General features: G+C 36.9%; 1 protein-coding gene across 2 annotated transcripts in view; it reads right to left on the bottom strand.

Annotated features, from left to right (window-relative positions):
- NELL2 (neural EGFL like 2) overlaps window positions 1–19,211 on the bottom strand; it is a 381,434-nt gene that overhangs the window by 11,348 nt on the left and 350,875 nt on the right. For both annotated transcript variants that reach the window (XM_072798247.1, XM_072798246.1), the window contains exons 17-19: window positions 11,781–11,921; window positions 2,081–2,274; window positions 866–1,042 (exon numbers count right to left, since the gene is read on the bottom strand). In XM_072798247.1, the coding sequence (XP_072654348.1) occupies window positions 866–1,042; window positions 2,081–2,274; window positions 11,781–11,921 (512 nt within the window). The remainder of the gene's footprint in view (window positions 1–865; window positions 1,043–2,080; window positions 2,275–11,780; window positions 11,922–19,211) is intronic.

Genomic DNA, 19,211 nt, shown 5'->3' with positions numbered 1-19,211 from the left:
TTTTTCATTTATATTATTAGAACAAAACGAGAATTTTGGTCTAATGAAAAAAGACTGGTGTTTCCCTGATTAAGTCTTTATTTTCTTTTTTCCTGTTGTTTCCAGTGGAAGTTTTGTAAATATATACATTTAATTCTCATCTTCTAGTAAGTATTTATTGCAAATTCATAGCATGTGTCAAACAGGGTACCCACTAGAATTGCACTGATAAAAATATTTAGGAGGAAAAAAAAAGTGGGTGTGGTTTTTTTTTGCATTTATTTCTGTTTTTTTTTTTTAAGTCTGAGCATGACTGATAAAAATGGATTAATGAAAGTTCTACTTGGACAAAAAATGATATTTTTCATGAATGCCACTGTTCTATTTATAACAATCTCTAAATAAACCTAAGCTGAACGGGATTGGGGATGCTAGGGGGTCTCTTCTTCTTCTTCTTCTTCTTTTTTTTAAAGATTTTATTTATTTATTCATGAAAGACAGAGAGAGAGAAGCAGAGACACAGGCAGAGAGAGAAGCAGGCTCCCTGTGGGGAGTCTGATGCGGATTCCATCCCATGTCCCTGGGATCATGCTCTGAGCCAAAGGCAGACACTCAACCCCTGAGCTACCCAGGCATCCCAAGTCTCTTCTTCTAGGCTCTGGAAAAACATGCATGACATGCTGAACCACATCTGCACCAGGCTGTCCCTTCATGGGTCCTGACTACATGCCCACCATCTTGTCATCTAATCAGGCTCACGTTTTGTCACCACCAGCACGATGGCCAGGCAGGTGCTGAGAACTAGCAGATGTGGGAGGCCAAGACTGTCTTCCTCGTTGGATTCTGGGCCTGGACTGTCCCTGTACTTCATGTAAACTATACTTACCAAGCAGCGGCACTGTTGGCAATTCTGAACCCACGTGTCACCACTATTGTACAAAGTCTCCCCGTTTTGATGGAGGCACTGACTGCTAAGCCTTGGGTCACATTCAGGGCAGCAAAAGAGATCAACCGTGGGATTCTCGCAGTCACAGACCATCCGGCGACACATGACAAATCCATTCTGTAGGAAAAAAGAGAGAAGAGTGAACAGAAGCTTCAGTTTCTCAATATATTACATCAATGTAATAGATTTAATGTTACATTTTGCAGCAAACACACAGGAATTACCCAACCAAACTGGAGAACTTCCAATTTCCTCTCCAAATGCTACTTGACCAGCAAATTTCCAGAAATGACCAGTACGAAATAACCACTATGCCGTCCTTCTGTGTATATAAACGTGGGTATGTATATATAAATATACATGTGTTTGTTTATTAGCATAGTAATTAGAATATTACCCAAATTTTGTTCTGTGTAAGGGCATAGTTAGTCAAAAAGCTTTACCTACTGTTAGGTTTATGGGCTATATTAGACTTTAAGTTACTGTACAAATTGTTATCAGTTTCTTTTAATAATTGAGTCCTTCATGCAGAGTGTTAATTATCTAACTATATTTTAAGTCTCAATTATCAACTGGGTAAATAAAGTGGGACTGAGCCACAGTCCAAATAGATCGTTTTCACTCGCAGGCCACAGTAGGTCCATTGCGGCTTCATTTCTTCTTTTGTTCAAATAGAATATTGTTACTATAGAAACACTAGCATGCTTAGCAACAAAGTTTTATCAACATGTGAACAGATAAACACATTGTGGCATTTCCATAAGATGAACTACTACTCAGCAATAACAAAGAAATACATTGATATAACATAGAATGGGTTGCTGATATATGTAATGAATATTAAAGAAAGTCAAAAACATATACTGAAAAAATCCAGACAAAAAAAAGTATGCATTATATGTACTACTTATTATATAAGGCTCTAGAAAATATAAATCTAACCTACAATGACCAAAACCAGTGTTTCCTTCAGACTGAGGGTATGGGAATAAGGACAGAGACAACATTATGAGCAGATGAAAATGTCCTTTTCTGCTAATTTTGCTAGTGCTTAAGTAGATGCATGCATTTGTTTAAGCTCATCAAGCTGTACACTGAAAATTTATGCAAATTACATCCCAATAAAAATGATTACAGTTTTTTATTTATACCAACCTGACACGAACACACAGAGCACCGGTCATTTTCCAACACCCAAATCTGACCACTGTGTTTAATTTTCCCATCATGGATGCAGTCCCCTGTGCAATTCTTTCCATGAGGACATCGGCAATCGTATCCACCATCCAGGTTAAAGCAAATGGTATCATTGGCACAGCTATGCCTCCCGGTCCCACACTCATCGATATCTACAGCCAAGAAAAGGCAGCAGGCAATGTGCTTAGACTATGCTTGGTTTCAAACAACTGCAATCAAGGAAGTTGCCTCCTACATAAAGCATTCAACTGTAAATTAATTTTCATCTTACTGGCACGCATTTCGTATTAAATGCTGACTAAAGCAATGTTAATGATCTAGGGATTTCACAGGAAAACATTATCATGCTTGACTTCAAACACCAGATAACCTTGGTTAGATTCTCAACTTTTATCTCTGTAAATACCATTAAGCTTTATGAAACACATATTTTTTGAAAGTAAGGATAGAATTCAATTTATTAAACAAAAATCAGTGGCAGTTGAAATTCTAATAGTGCCTATGAGTTTTCATTGGGAAAATCACCCTCAATGTTAAAATGGTGTTTACGCCAAATTCTTTCTTAGTGGGAGATGAACCCCAAATCCTTTCTTAGTGGGATGTCATGGGACCTCCGAGGGATTTTATTCAGCTTCAAGCACCCACACATCACCCCATCTAAGCTTCTCCCAGTGTTTGGCCCAGGTGTTCTTCCCTTACAACCAGGCATTTTCACACTGTCCTCACATATTGCCCCCCACCCACAGAGGGCAAGTAACCATCTGGAATTACCATTTCTCTCGCAAATAATCTTCCACTTCTTACCTCTTCCATTTCAGTTGATCATTTTATCTTCTGCCTGACTCAATTGGCAACAGCCCATTCTCCACCTGACCTCACCCATTCTATGGCAATCACAGCCTAAAACATTTTCATACAGATGAAAAGCAAACATATTTTGACCCACAGATCAGGTCTATAAGAAGAGATGTGATTCATTTTATTTATCCCCATAATTTAAAGGTCACAAGCCCAAATACATTTCAGGGATATTGTATGAGTGGCAGTGAGCAGTTATTTCCTACTTCATCTGTTTCCTCTGAGTAAAGGACAAGAAAGAAAGAATTAAATCACAGCAGAAGTGGGTTAGAGAAGAGATGGAATGGATAGCTTTTAACCAGGGGGACTGTACACTGCTTTTCTTAGAAAATTTTAAAGATAGACTTTCGTAGACATCTTTCTTAAATGGTTTGTTTGGTTTCAACATTATTAAAGAAATGGGCTAGTCAAGATTATATTTTAGCCATATTTAAATTATTAAATATTAAGTTCGGTCATATATATGTTCCTAAAAATAAGCCACATGATATATGTCTATTTGTCTTGATTTTGCTCCATTCCCACTGCAAGAAATCCAATGAATTGAGACAACAGCTGAAAAGATTTTTGTTATAACTACAGTGAACACATTATTATAGCTTGATTTGTCAAGGATAATACAGTTTATGACTATAGAGTATGATTAAAAGCAGAACTGTTAGCCAGCATGAAGACATATTTCACATTTTTAAAAGTACATTGATATATATATGTTTTATATATATAGTAACTATTATATATAAATATATATATATTTCAGATCAGAGAAATTTGGCTGATGCTATTTAGAGAAAGAAGAGCAAGAAGTGAAATTTTATAAAATAGCTCTATATTTGGTCTATTCAGAATAATAAGGTGTATTGGACGACTCGATCTTTGTCTCCTATTAAATATTCTTATGATTAGGAGCTATAGAAAACAGGAAAAATATTAACCATAGTTATTTGGTCTCTTTGACCAAAAACTGGACAAATACTTCTTACTACATAATCCTTTAAATCCACCATACAAATGTAATTCCATTAATGGCAATGGCTGGATTTTTACAATCATTTCATTTTGCTTGACATTTAAAATAAAAGCTCTGCCATCAGGTAATGCATTTTTTTTTTTTTTAAAGCAGAGACAATCCTTAGATTTGCTGAAGAAGACAAAGAGGTGTCCAGCCACAAAAAGAACACGTGCTCTGAAATAAAGTATGTTTACAATAAAGAATTAGAATAATAAGTTGCTCACAACAATGGTTGATATGTACTTGTCATACCTGGAGAAATGTGTAGGCAGAAAATCATTATGAGCCAATGATTACTTTTTGCTATACAATGCACTTTGAATTAATTTGAATTCATCTTCCCCCACCTCCCCTGACTTGTTATCTACCCTGGGTTTCCCAAAACAGAGGCTATTCTCAATTGAATGGTAGTATAGAGTTTTGGAATTCATTGTTACATATAATTTTATTATAATATTAAATTCCTAAATTAAATATACATAAGGGGTATATATTCTGCTTTGAAAAACCTACTATGATACATAAATATTCGAACTTTAAAAATACTGACAACTCCTTTAGTGAGTTATTGAAGAAATAGTGTTGCTAATTCCAATGATCAAGCCTCATTGCAGATCTAACTTGATCTAACAGCAGCATTTGCTACAGTTCATTCTCCCTTCTTAATACTTTTTTCTTTATTTGCTTCCTATCATATTGGTAGTGCTTTCTGGATCTTTCTCTTGCCCACATACACATCCTCGTGGCATTTAAATGATGAATACAATTTGGCCAAGCAAGAGGAGGTAAAGAGTGGTCTAATCAGAGGTCAGGGTGTGCTTGCAGGTCCAAAATTTAGAGTCAGCAAGATATGCTAGAGGGAATGAGTTGAATGTCCACAGGAAGAGAGTAAGTAGTTAGACAGTGAGCTGAAGAGGTACTCAGGGTCCAAGTAAGGGCCATATTAAGACATATAAACTTCAGGGGCACCTGGGTGGCACAGTTGGTTAAATGTTTGACTCCTGGTTTTGGCTCAGGTCATAATCTCATGGGTCATGAGATGGAGCCTTGCGTCGGGCTCCACACTTTGTGTAGTCTGCTGGAGTTTCTTTCTCCCTCTCCCTCTGTTCCTCCCTTGCATTCTCTCTCTTTCTCTCTCAAATAAATAAATCTTTAAAAATAAAAGAAATCTGAACTTCATCATAAAGACAATAAGCTGTCATTTTAGGGAAATGCAAAAAAAAAAAGGCATAATCAGGTATTTCCTATACAAAGTTTGCTTCATTTTGGAAGAGGGATTTTAGTGGATTGGAATTTACAGCCAGGAGATTAATTAATAGGCTGTTTCAGTAATCCAGGCAAGCAATGGTCATATAATAAAAGTAAGCACTTACACAATGGTTGGTATGTGCCAGATTCTAAGGGCTTTCATATAATGATTCATTTAATCCTCACAACAACTGGAGGGTACAGTAATTATTCCCATTTTACAGATCAGGAGGTTGAAGCATAGAAATGTTGCATAACCTTACCAAGGTCTAGTAGGGTATAGAGCCCACATGAGAATCTAAGTCATCAGGCCTCGAGTCTATGCTCCTATCTATGCACAGTGCTGTGCTGGCCTAACATTGGTGGTTAAGAGATTAACAGAAAGAGACAATGGAGAGAATCTTCCAAAATAGAAACAACAAAGATGCAGCAACTTAGCTACTTGTTCAAAGATTAGGGAGAGCAAGTGGTCCTGGATGATGTGTAGATTTCTAGCTTGGAAAATTTGGCTGATGCTAGTCAGAGAAAGAAGAGCAGGATTTCGCTGTGGAGTGAAAGTGGGTGGCAGGATGACGAAAGACATGAGTTAGGTCAGGGCGTGTTGAATTACACTCTCCTCTGGGCTGCCAAATAGAGCTGTCCAGTAAATAGTTGGATATATGGGTCTGGAGTTCAGAAAATAGAACTGGGTTCCACATATGGATTTGGTGAAGATGTATTTTCATCATTTCCTTTCTTGAAAACAGTACTTTGGAGTCAAATTCAAACTTTTGAGAAAGGCATTTAAAGCTGCTTCTTTTGCTTGCTTCTCATTTCCTATCACAACGTGGCAATAATCACATCACACTCAAAGTCCTAATACAAATGCTAGACTCGGGGGATTCCTGGGTGGCTCAGCGGTTCAGCACCTGCCTTTCGCCCAAGGCGTGATCCTGGAGTCCTGGGATTGAGTCCCATGTCAGGCTTCTGGCATGGAGCCTGCTTCTCCCTCAGATCCCCGCTCCCTCTCTGTGTCTGTTATGAATAAATAAATAAAATCTTAAAAACAAAAAACAAAACAAAACAAAACAAACAACAAATGCTAGACTCTCTTGTTCCCAAACAGGAAATCATTTCTCCCTTCCTTTCCTAACAGCTCTAAATTTGTATTTTCTCACGTATTTATTATTTGCACCCTTGTAGCTTTCTCCTCTATTAAGAAACTCACTACTTCTATCTTGTATGACAGTTGTGGTACACATTTTCTCTCTTCCATAACTGAGAACAGTGACCACACCTCTTTCATATTTCTATGCAGCAGATGCCTGGCAAACACCTCAAGGTACTTGGGCCTCGATTCAGGACACAATAAGTTCTGTGAATTGTTGAGGTGAATTCGATTCATTTCATTTTTGTCCTTTTTCTTGATTTAGGTTAAGAATTCACAATATTTAGCTTGAACATAATACTCAAAAGATGCTATCTTATCTTTTCGGCTTACAAATGCAAAAACCTCACCAAACTTAAAAATAATCCAGAAATTAAAGTAACACAGGTGAAAAGTGGGCATGTAAATAAAATATTCTTATGTGAAAAAGCTACTGGGCTTTATTCTCAGAGAGAGCCATATTTTCAGGCAAGCATAGAAGAAGGGACAACATGGAAAAAGAAGATGGTTCTCAGGCACATTATCGGGGGATTAAATATCTACACCTCTGAGATAAATGGATGAGCAAAGCAGCATATAATTTGTATGAATGCCACTTATAAACATGTATGTTGCATATTACTGAACCGCAGCCTAAAAAGTAGTGAAACAGTGCAGTTACTTATTCATGTCATCAAACATATTTATGCATCTCTTCAGAGTAATTGTGAACCTACTGCTGTGACTTTGTCCACTTTGAAATGCTTTTTTTCCCAGCAACAGAAAAATGGCACCTGCTCAGATATAATTATACTCTTAAAAAACTGTATCCTTCTAAATACTAATATTACAATTCTGCAAATCATTGAAATTGTAGTAAATGGATAGTTGTTTAGAAGAAGCATTTTACTCTTTTTTTTTTATAACATTGATTTTTTTTTTTAAGGAATCCTTCAGAGCACATTGTCTTGAGAAAGTAGTAGGTTTTTCTGATAATCATTATAAATTCTTTTGGAAGATAAAAGTAGAATCATCTTTCCAGAGTTGTATATATATTAAAAAAAAAAAAAAGATTTCCCACTGTTTCTGTGTTTAAAGAATTTCCTTGAAAAGCCTTTTTTTTTTTTTTTGCATAAGCATCTTATACAATCCTTTACTTCCCCATCTTCATCTTTATCATGTGTTATTTTTAATGCTTAGTTTAATTTTCCTTGTTACTTTCTGGACACTCATGAGTGCACTAATAATGTTTTGTTTTTCTGTCCTGATCACTACTTTATATATTTAGTTTCTTTTAAATATATATTTAGTTTTAAGATAGGACTATCTACTATCCAATTCTAACAGGTTATATTCCTAATGTACTTCTGATTAAATATTATCTATTTATCTATGTATCTATCTCTATTTTTATCCATTTTAATCTTTTTCATTGGGCAAATGAATATATTTTGTACACTCTGACACAAACATTGTCTGAGGCACTGGTGGCTGACAAGCAAAAAAAATCTATGACTCTTAAAGCTTACATTTTACAGAAGATAATAAGCAAGTAAGTAATATACTCAATCACTTCAAGAGAAGTTATAATTTGTATGAAGAAAAGTGAAGCAAGGTAAGTGAAGAGTGTTAGAGAAGGATGCTATTTTAGGATGGGAGTCCAGAAGAAGCCATTTAGGAGGAAATCTGAATAATATGAATGAAAAATTCAAAGAATTGGGGAAAGACATTCCAAACAAAAAGAAAAGCACACGAGAAGGGAGTCAGTTTGGTATTTTTGTAAAATGGCAAGAAAGCCAAGTACTCGTATCACGTAGACCCTTGTAAAAGCCATTGTTGGGGTTTGGATTTTACTCCAAAGAGAAATGGAAAGCCTCCAGGCATTGGAGCAGAATTGGAGCATGCTCTTACTTCTGATTTTAAGCAACCTAGAGAGTGCTAGAAAAACAAGACCCTAGAGGAGTCAAGGGTGGAAGTAGGGAGACCAGTTTGGAGAAAGGTACACTAGTCCAGACAAAAGATAATGATGGCTTAGACCAACATAGTAACAATAGACACAGTGAAAAGTGGTAAGACTGGGAAAATATTTTGAAAATCAAGATCAAGAGTTGTATTTTAGTCATTAAGTCTGAGTTGTCTTTAAGAGATCCAGGTTAGATACCCGGTAAGCAGTGAGATATATGAATCTGCAACTAGGGAAAAGGTCTGAAATAGAAGTATATGAACAGCATATGAAACTATGGAACTGGTTGATTTAGTTTGAGAATGGATAGAGAAGATTGCCAAATGTCCTGGGGCCTTGAATATGTAGCCCTTGGAGAGGGAATGGAGAGGCCTATAGAGTAGGAGAAAGGCGAAAGTGGCATCCTCGAAGCCAAGTGAAGAAAGTTGTTTTGAGAGTAAGAAGTGATCCACTGCTTCAAAAGCGTGAGTTGTCAAGCAAAGAGAGAGTAACTGAGTAGTGAATTTGATGACGTGGAAACTGTTAAGTCATCTTGAAAGGGCAGCATTCAGTGGGGCTGGGGTACTACCGTGTTGTTGGAAGCAAGAGAACGGAGATAACAAATACAACAGATTCTTTCAAAAAGTTCTGTTCTAGAAGAGAGCAGTGAAATGGGGGCAATGTTTGGAGAATCAAGCAATATCATGGGAAGTTACTCTTTTTTTTTTTTTTTTTTTACTTTTTGTTTGTTTTTCTTTTATTCTTTTTATTTTTTTTTATTTATTTATTTATTTTATTTTATTCTTTTTAAAGATGGGTGCTACTCTAGGCTGTTTGTATGCTGATAAGAAAGAGTATCATAAGGACCAGAATGTGGGTAATACAAAGACAGAGACTTCAAGCAGGCGAGAGGGGTGAGATGTAAGGTACTACGGAGCGTTTAACGTCTGATAGGAGAAATGGCACTTAATTCAGTGAAACAGGAGGAAGGGAAAACAGCAGATGGAAACAAGAGTTAAAAAAAAAAAAAAAAGAAGAAACAAGAGTAAGCTAGTAGAGCTCCTGGTGCAAAGATGCTTCTGTTTTCTCGGTTAAATAAGCAGCAGGGCTGTCATCAGAGAATGAAGGGAAGGCAAGTGGTACCTAAGACTTGAGGAGATTCGAGAAGGTATGAAATGGCTGTTATTGGAGAGTTGCAGGGGAAAGTAACTATGGAAATAAAATCAGCGCACTGGGCAAGGCTGCAAGGCCCTTGCAGGAGGGAGCCCATACACTAGTATCCAGCGAGCCTCACCGCTGCTCATACTCTCATGTCATCTTCTTCCCCTGAGTGTGGGCTGGCTAGACTTCTGACTCACTGCTAACAGACAGAACGTAGAGAAGCCATGAAATGGCACATCTGCGATGAGGTTATAAAAAGACCATGGACACTTGCTCTGCTTGGATTGCTTGCTCTGGGGGAAGCCAGCTCCCACGTCCCGAGGCAGCCCTGTGGAGTGAGTGGTTCCCGTGTTATGGGAACCAGACCTGCAGAAAGCCACAGGAGTGACCCTGGAAGCAGAGTCCCGCTCCCCCCCACCCCCCACCACCCCACTCCCACTTCGGACAAGTCTGCACGCTGAAACCACAGGCCTGACCAACAACTTGACCACAACCTCACGAGAAACTGTGAACCCAGAGTCCTCCAGCTAAGCTGTGCATGGATTCCTCACTCACAGAAACTGTCAGGTGACTTTTGTTGTTTTTAGCTGCTAAGTTTTGGGGGAATTTGTTATGCATCGATAGATAACGAATGCAGCCCTCCTGGGATTTGCAGTCAGAAATTTCAAACATAGTGAAATGTGCAAATGTAAAGTGAGATAGTCAGCAGAGGTACATGTTTTTTCCCCTTCACATTCTGCTGCATGGGAAGGGTGTGCAAGGGTACCAAGCAAACCCAAGCACAGGTTTCCCCTAGGGAAGCAGGAGGGATGGGGAAAGGGGAGGGATGAAATTAGGATGTATTTTCAGCTTTAATCTAGGTATTTGTGTATGACTTGAATTATTTATAATCGGCTTATATTTACTCTTTGTGTATATAATTTAAAGTGAAAGACCATCTTAACAAAAAGGTAGCACTTTTAGATAAAAAAACAAAACAAAACAAAAAACAAACAACAACAACAACAAAACTAGACTTCTTCCCCATGACAGATGAGAGAATACAGGCAAAGTAGTTTATGCGGGAAGTGCAAAATCACACTCTTTGATCTGCCTCTTGATTTGCAATCCATGGTTCACGGCATTCTCTACAGGACTGGAAGTATTCACTCTGGGACATGCACCAGGGAAGGCAAAGCTCTCAGACCACAGTTCCGTGGTTATTTGCAAGCACCAGGTTTTAGCCCCTGGTAAGGCAACAGCATTCCCCTTCCACTGCAAAAATCCAGATGGACCCTCTGCTTCAGGTCCAGAGCTCTGCAGCGGCCAGCAAAGTACAAAGTGCATGAAAGCATCTATCACCCAAGACCGCTTCACTTTCCTCTTTATGAAAACCCTCTGAGGTCCAAGAATAAAAGACATCTTATCATTTAGGTGTCAAGTACTGTTAAAGTTAGATTCTCCAAGGCCTCAGTGACTGTGTCATTTTAGTCACTTTATTCTCTCAGGCTGTTAATCTATGAAGGTATAGATACAAATGGAAAAAGGGTAACTTCTTGAGGTTTGCTCTGTTTTTCATTCTTGTGCCAAACTTCTGGATGGCAAATCCTTTCAGTGTGGATGGTTTCCCTGGCAATTATTCATGAGGCTTTGTACATCCTGCCTGCTTTCTATAAATCACGCCCTTTAATAGGGGGTATAGAGGGGCAGAGTGGTTTGTCAATTCACTGAAAATAATTCAAAATTAATGATATATAATTGAATATAATCTGATTGAATTTCCCACTCCTATTAGATTGAAATCTCTTCTGCAGCAGGGATTATATTTTCTGTATCCAACACTGAACATTCCCTAAACAGCTCTAACTTTGCCAGCTAAGTGATAGGTTAGGAATAGCCCAGAGTAGTGTGTATTGTGAATATTATCCTTGGCCATATCATTATCATATTTCCTCTCCCTCTATTTTCCTTCTATCTTGCTTTCCTCATCTATTTTTTCTAACTCTTTTGGGGTCAGATTTTTGCATGTTGCCATTTAAAAATCTTCTCTGATACTATGGGTTTATTCATTCTAAAAATACACTTCAACAGTTGCAAATACCCGTTGAAAACTCGTTTAGTGTCACAAGTTTTAAATATCTGAAAATCAGTTAATTATCAGAATTAGCAAACAAAGGTTATATTTTAACAGTTTTCCAATCATCACTGTATAAACACAGCAAAAATTACCAGTAACTTAAACAATAGATTGATGTCTGTTATTTACACCTTACCATATATTACTCAAGTTCAAAAAGTGTTCTTAAACTCTAGTTCTTCTCTTTGTACTGACCTTCACAGGATTCTCCACTTGGTGAAAACATCCCATTGTCATGGTAGCCATCTCTGCACTCACAGTGGTACCATCCAGGCAGGTTAATGCAGTTAGCCCGACTGTCACACTGAACAAAGCCATCAGAGCACTCGTCAATGTCTGTTTGGCAAAGAGAACAAAAATGGGATGTTACACAATTACTGCTTTTCTCTACCTAAAACTAAAATATTCTGCTAGACAGCTACTGGATATTTTAGTGCCAGCAAATCCTTAAAACTGAGAAAACACAAACTCCAGAAAGTCCGCTTGGTTGTTGAAAGCCATATAGAAAGCAGGTAGTGGTATGAGTAACAGGAGAAATATCTAGTTGGCTTCTCTGTTGAAGAAGTCATCCAAAATGGAAAAAAAATGAAACAATCTATGAGAGTCATTAGTGCTGCTCACCATATGTTTCTAGCTCTTCTCTTAGACACAAGCTAGGATTGGGATGTGAATGCATGGAGCCAATTAGGAAGTGTCATGTGTCACTTCGGGGCAGAGACTTTAGGATGCAGCCTGTGGTTCACATGCACCCTTCCCCATCACAATGACCAGCATTCTCCAGGGGCTCTAAATAAAGATCAGCCTGAGTTCCTGAGTAAGGGTAATGGGGGGCACATTCCTCTCCCAGTTGGGAGGGGCAGAGTATGAGCAAGAAATAACCTTTTTGCTTTTAGCCATTGGGATTTTAGGGTCTTTTAATTACTATAAGCAAAACCTACTATCCTCACTAAAATATCATTCATCTCCAGTAGCAAAAGCAACATGCTTCATGCTTTCAAGAATAATATACCATTTATGTCACTTTTTAATGGGTTTCACATATATTACCTTATTCAACCCCCCCCAAAAAAAAAAATCTTGCCAGATAGTGTAATGAGCATAGGAAAGAAAGATGAGGCAAAAGGAAATTATGGAATTTAATCAAGGTCACCTAAAAGTCCACGGTTGCCTGACTTTCAGGTGTGTGTTCCTTCATCAAAGCAGAGGTAGATTGAAATTGGGAAAATTGTCTAAACAAAGAGAGCTGGGGCAGCCCTGGTGGCTCAGTGGATTAGCACCGCCTTCAGCCCAGGATGTGATCCCGGAGACCTGGGATCGAGTCCCACATCGGGCTCCCTCCATGGAGACTGCTTCTCCCTCTGTGTCTCTGCCTCTCTCTCTCTCTCTCCTCTCTGTGTATTCTCATGAATAAATAAATAAAACCTTAAAAAAAGTAAACAGAGCTATATAACTTCAGTCTCACATATTTCCTCCAATGGCTTAATTGCTTCTCCCAAAGAATGAAAGCCCTTTATTCTCCTGTTTGGGTCAGATTTTTGCACGCTGCCATTTAAAAGTCTTATCTGATACTATGGGTTTATTCATTCAGTCTGTTAATGAGGAGAATATCGAACGCCAATCCAAGTCTCTTCCTTTGCTCATAGAGGAAAAAATATTTTCTGGAGTTGACTTATAGAGTGCCCCCTTCTTCTCAGATACCTTCTGGGTTTCTGGGTGCTCTGATTGACTCATACCCTGATGAATGATAAGATGGCACCCCATCATCACAGCTGCCAAAAATATTCACATGAACCCTACTTCCATCTTGACAGTCCTATGCCATGACTGAAGATTTCACTCGCCAATGTAGGATAGCCCTTTCTTATATGCTTCCCACACCTGCATGACAGTCTCTGGTGCAGTGACCAGGCATGACGATGTCCCTCGTGTTGAAGGGAAGTCTTGTTGTTTGGAGTCCTATCACAGCTGAAGACAGTCCACTTCAGTTCCACACAATGTACTTCCTTCCTACTTCAGTCTCCTTTAACTCCCAAATCTTGGAAATACATATTCCTTTCATTTTCTCTTTCTTTTTATTTTTTTGAAGATTTTATTTATTTGTTCATGAGAGACAGAGACAGAGGGAGAGACACTGGCAGAAGGAGAAGTAGGCTCTTTGAGGGGAGCCTGATGTGGCACTCGATCCTGGGTTTCCAGGACCACCCCTTAGCCAAAGGCAGATGCTCAACCACTGAGCCACCCAGGCATCGCTCATTTTCTTTTTAAATTTCCCTTTTTCTATATTCAATTTTGGAAGAGACAATTTTTTGAACAAATAAATATACTGTTTTTTTTTTTGAGAGAAATAAGCCATCACTCATTTACTTCTTGATAAACTCAGAGTCCCTTCACTAAAATAAGGTGCAAACAATTCTCTTAGATTAGGTAATAGGCATATATATATATATATATATATATATATATATATATATATAATTGCAAAATTTTAACAGTATTTCTGAATTAAGAATGTTTTTGCATCTATAGTTCCTCTTCTGAAGAGTTAGTTCCTACTGTCAGTAATTCCTACTGCCAAAATAATTGTTAGTGGTAAAATCAGCTAACCATTGACTTCTTGACAAATAGCTGATGTGGATTGCTTCCATTTACTGAGGCCTCCTAGGCTTTATGGAACAGCCTATTTGTATTTCAGGTCCCTCCCTAAATGATGAATCTCCGATTATAAATGGGGCTAAAATGCTATGCTCATTTCAGCCTAATACAGTCTTTCTTCCAACCCAAATGATGCAGAAAATTGATTATGTCATTTCTTAAGTGCATGGACAAAAGAAAACAGGTTGGAATTTAAGCTTTAGAATTGAGTTTATTGGAAGAAAGGCCATGAGGGGGGATGTTGCAGACTATCTCGTTTTAGAAGAATCTGATCATTAGTGTTGGTGATTTGCAAATAACTATTAATGGAACAGGCCTTCTCCACTGAAACAACTTTTGCATGTATATTTAGCCTTTAATATAGTCCTTTTTTATTGCCCGAACACAGTTGTGGGGCAACTCATGCAACTCGTATCTCATGACACAGATACATATTTCAATTTTTACTTCTCATTTACTTTCTCTACTCATTCTTCCCAGTTGCTAGGCCCACTCCTTATTGCCTCACACCAGTTCTCTCTTACATTGTAGCACCCTTCCCTGAGATATAAACATGCTCACTAAAGTTTAATAAGAATGCTCTGAATTATATTATTTGTTTTGAAGACTGTGGATACAAACGAAGACTGGATAAAAGGTGTTTTCTTTTTTAAAATGTATTTTCACTTTCTGCTTTTATTATTTAATTATTTTAACTTTAGAGGAGGAATATGCAAATATATGCACCAACTCATTAATTTGCCATTCAATTTTCTATTGAATGCCTGTTATGTGCCAAGTACTAAGTAGTAGGGAAACAAAGATGCACAAACCATAAGTAATGTCTGCCCTCGCTGAGTTTAATATATATCTAAATTGTGTTTTAAGAGAATTTATAAAAATCTGAATCTGCAATCATATAGGAAGTGTTTCCCCACATGTCATATATCTGCCACCAGTGGGATGTTATTTAGGTGATACAACTATATTTTAATGGCCATGTATTTATATTTCTGAATTATTTCCATTTATAGCAAGTGATACTAATAGTACAGTAGTGAAATTATATTTAAATTTAACAAGTGAGAGAGATTACAGAAATAATATTAAGGGATAGTACAGTAGTGAAATTATATTTAAATTTAAAAAGTGAGAGAGATTACAGAAATAATATTAAGGGAATACTGGTATAAACATTATATAAATATAACAACAATTATGAAGTTAGTATAAAAAATGACTAAAGTTTTGGAAACACCAAAATACTGTATTTTGTTCCATACAAATAAGTGCTCCATATTCACATTTCAGAAGGATTTGCTGAGTATTTCCTCATGTAGTGAAATAACTCAAGTAATTTAAATATGACATAATTTATAAAATATTTAGGATGCTCATGTCATTCCTAAAATTATATACATGCTATTATTGAGGATAGTGAAGAAAAACTAGCCAGATAATATATAGTGCTTCATTTGATACTTTCACGTTCTTGCTTGTTTTGATTTGTATATGCAAACTTTTCTGCTTGGTGAAAGTCAGTAGAAAATGAGTGTGCTTGAATCACCCAAGTGTGCATTTCCCACCAGAAGGCATGTTTATTTGGCTCATGGTTCTAATTAAAGCCAAAGCTAAAACAAACAGCCTCATCTGTAAGCTATTTGATGGTATATATGTTCTTAGTTATTCAGTAAATATTTAGTAAGTGAACAAATGAAATCTGATCCATATTAAGAAGTATATTTTCTCTATACACAAATTTGAATATTACTATGAGTTATATAAATGACACACATATTGAGTGCATTTTCAAATATGCACATATTGTGCTTTACATAGTATAATATCAGAAAACAGTAAAGACAAAAATTCAAAGAATTAATTTCTTGGCTATTTTCTTTTGGTCAGTTAAAACCCAAAATTCACATTATCTAATTGAGTTAGATACACAGGGAACATCAGACCTAAAAGAGAAAAAAAATGTTATTATTTCATTCCAATTGAGAACTGTTATGTCTGAACAAATTACTTTCTGAACTGAATAAAAGTATTCAAAAAGATTAGTACAGGATGTATAAGCTCAAATTATTTAGTTTTGATTATAAAGCCCTTAATTCTGTACTCTGTAGGTACATTTTATGGAAAACTAAAAAGACATTTTATGAAAAACTATGGTTTGATTACATATTCTGTCTTAGAAAGGAACTAGTTTCCTGTTGCCTAGGGACAACTAAAACTTTCTCAGTAGCAACATTAGAAGAGTCATCTAGTGATGATATTAAAATGCCATCCCAGAGCATAGAGAATCAAACTCCAAATAATATTTAGCCACCCAACAGCGGTCATGAACAGTAGTCATACCCCGGGGATCAAAATTGACTTGGATAATAAAAGTGGAAGGCACTGTTGAGGATAGATTTTCTAGAAAGCACATATGTTTTGAGGCAATCATTAAAAACAAACCAACAAGCAGAAAAATAAGAAAGGAAAAGATACAAAAAAAAAAAACAAAAACAAAAAAAGCTCACATATGTCAGTGTCTTGTTTTCCTTGTCTCCCTCAGGTATGACAACACAAGAATGGATTCCTTATACAATGTCCCACGGACCACTGGTTTCAACTGAAAATGGCTGTTGCCATCAGCATTTAAGGGTCACTTCAGACAATGACAAATTATCTCCATGTAAAATTAAATATAGCTACAGAATGAGACACTTGATAAGCAACTTCATTCTCATATATGGTAAAAGTGATTTCTACCATAACTACATAACTAAGAATAAAAAAACATGCAAATGTCTAGAATAATCCACACCCAAAACAGTTCCTAATGTGTTGGAACCTAATCACTTTAACCTTAATCACTTTTAAGCTAAGAGGAAACTGATTAGTTGCTACTCTCTACAGAAGAAAATCCAGTTCTTTAAAATGAGCACACTATGTTTAATGGCAAAGTCAAATAATGAGAGTTCTTTCATCCTCTTTATCATTAATAAAAACCTGACATCATTTCTCATAAAAAATAGTACTTGGACTATTTATATCACTGTCCTGTGTACTGGTACTTAAATTATATTGATAAACAGCAGGCAATTAAACACCCTGAAAACAATTAATCAACTCTTGATTACCCACATGTGGATTATTTGTTTTCTAGATTATCTGCAGCATTTTTTTTTAAATCACAAGGTCATTTCCCTCTGCCTCTTGTTGAGCTTCTGGGGAGTCTGCTTTTAACATTTAGATGTGAATGTTCAAGGAATGCAAACTCTTTTGAGCGTTACATTATTTTTAATAACTACACCAGAACTCGATAAAAAAATACAGTCCAAAATTTCATGACTGATTTTTTTCCATATTCATTAAAAAAAATAGGCCAACATATGTAAATAAGCTTTGGAAATCATAAAATCCTCTTCACAAGTTGGGCGATAACATTGCAGATTTAGTGAAAATTATTTTCATTACTTTAGAGTTCATAATTAGGAAGTTAATGACTGCTCTTAAGAAAAGCATAATACAAATACAAAACACATAACGATGTCATCGTATCATTTAGTCCTCACTACAACCATGAGAGATATTCTTATCCCTATGTCACAAAGAAGCAGGGAGAACAAATACATCACCCAAGCTCATGCAATAGACCCAAACCCTCTCAACTGCCAACTGCCTTTCAAGACCAACACTTGCAGAAACAGCTTCTGCTTTGAAATATCTCAGTGTGTACCTTAATGTGAGTGAATTCCAGCTCTTTGGCTTATTAGCTATGTAACTTTGAAGATCTTGCCAAATCTCTCTGAGTATTTTGGTTTTGAATGAGAAATAATTCTCTCTGTTAATAGTTTGCTGTTTTCTACCATTAACTATGCAAGGCCTCACAGGAGTGGTACCTGGCTTATACAGGCTATTAATATGTATAAATTCCACCTCCATAGCTGAAATAACCCTTCAGGGTTTATAGAGCATGCTTGCTTATGTCATTTGATTACTTGGAAAGGAGGAGAGGAAAATACAGTTTTGCAATGAGGGTTTAGATCAGAGAATGTCTTTTCTTCTGTGGACAATCAGGAGCCACTGAAGAGTCTTTAACATTGGATGATGTGATAGATCTAAGGCATACTTTGGGAGGAACACGGTAGCACTTCTATGTTGGACAGATGGGACAGGGTAAAACTAAGGGCAGTATCCTTTTTTTATCATGATCTAGGAAAAAAGGTAATAAAAAACTTTAGGGAAAAAAACAGGGGAAATAGGGATAAGAAAGCATTTTTTTCTCAAACGCTTATCTTCAGTCAGTGTACAAGGCCCTCTCATAGTCCCTGTGTTGATATAAGACTGGCCCGGACATTACACATGTCCAGGGACATACCATACAAAGGAAGAAGATCAAAACAACTTATTTTTCTTGTGGTTCCTGAGGTTTTAGTATTTTAGCGTTTCTTTTATTCCATCATAGTCTTTGTCTATGCTGTCCCTACTGCCTAAAATGCTCCTCTCTGTTTCTCATTGCCTTATCCAGTTAACTATTTCTGGCTTGTCTCTGTCTCATATTGAAATTAATTTCCTTTGAGAAAGCCTTCCTTGACTCCAAAGCCTGTTAGATCTCCTAGTGCTCATTGTTTTTTGTACTTTCTCCCATGTCATGTGTTCCTTGTGTTTTGCCTTGATAGCAACTATCATAAGGTGTTTTTTTTGGGGGGGATGGGGTGGGATAAGGTTTCTAAACTTGCTTTAGAAATATTACTTCACTCCTGGAGAAAGCACCCCCCCCCCCCCCCCCCCCCCGCTTTTCAAAGGTATCTTGATCCTTTGAGCTTTTCGCCTATCACTTTGTGAATTTCTCACCAAAACAAAACAAAAAAATGAGGGAGGGGGAAGTCTGCATTAATTCTATAGATTGGTCTGACATCTGTACATGATTAAATCTTTTAATTCAGGTGCATGATATATTTCCTCTTTCTCTAATAATTTTTATAGTTTTATAGCCTGTCA

The sequence above is a fragment of the Canis lupus genome, chromosome 25 (assembly GCF_048164855.1).
Source record: "Canis lupus baileyi chromosome 25, mCanLup2.hap1, whole genome shotgun sequence".
Lineage (NCBI taxonomy): Eukaryota > Metazoa > Chordata > Mammalia > Carnivora > Canidae > Canis > Canis lupus.
The sequence above is the reverse complement of the archived record's forward strand: the minus strand, read 5'-3'. Positions and strand labels throughout refer to the sequence as shown.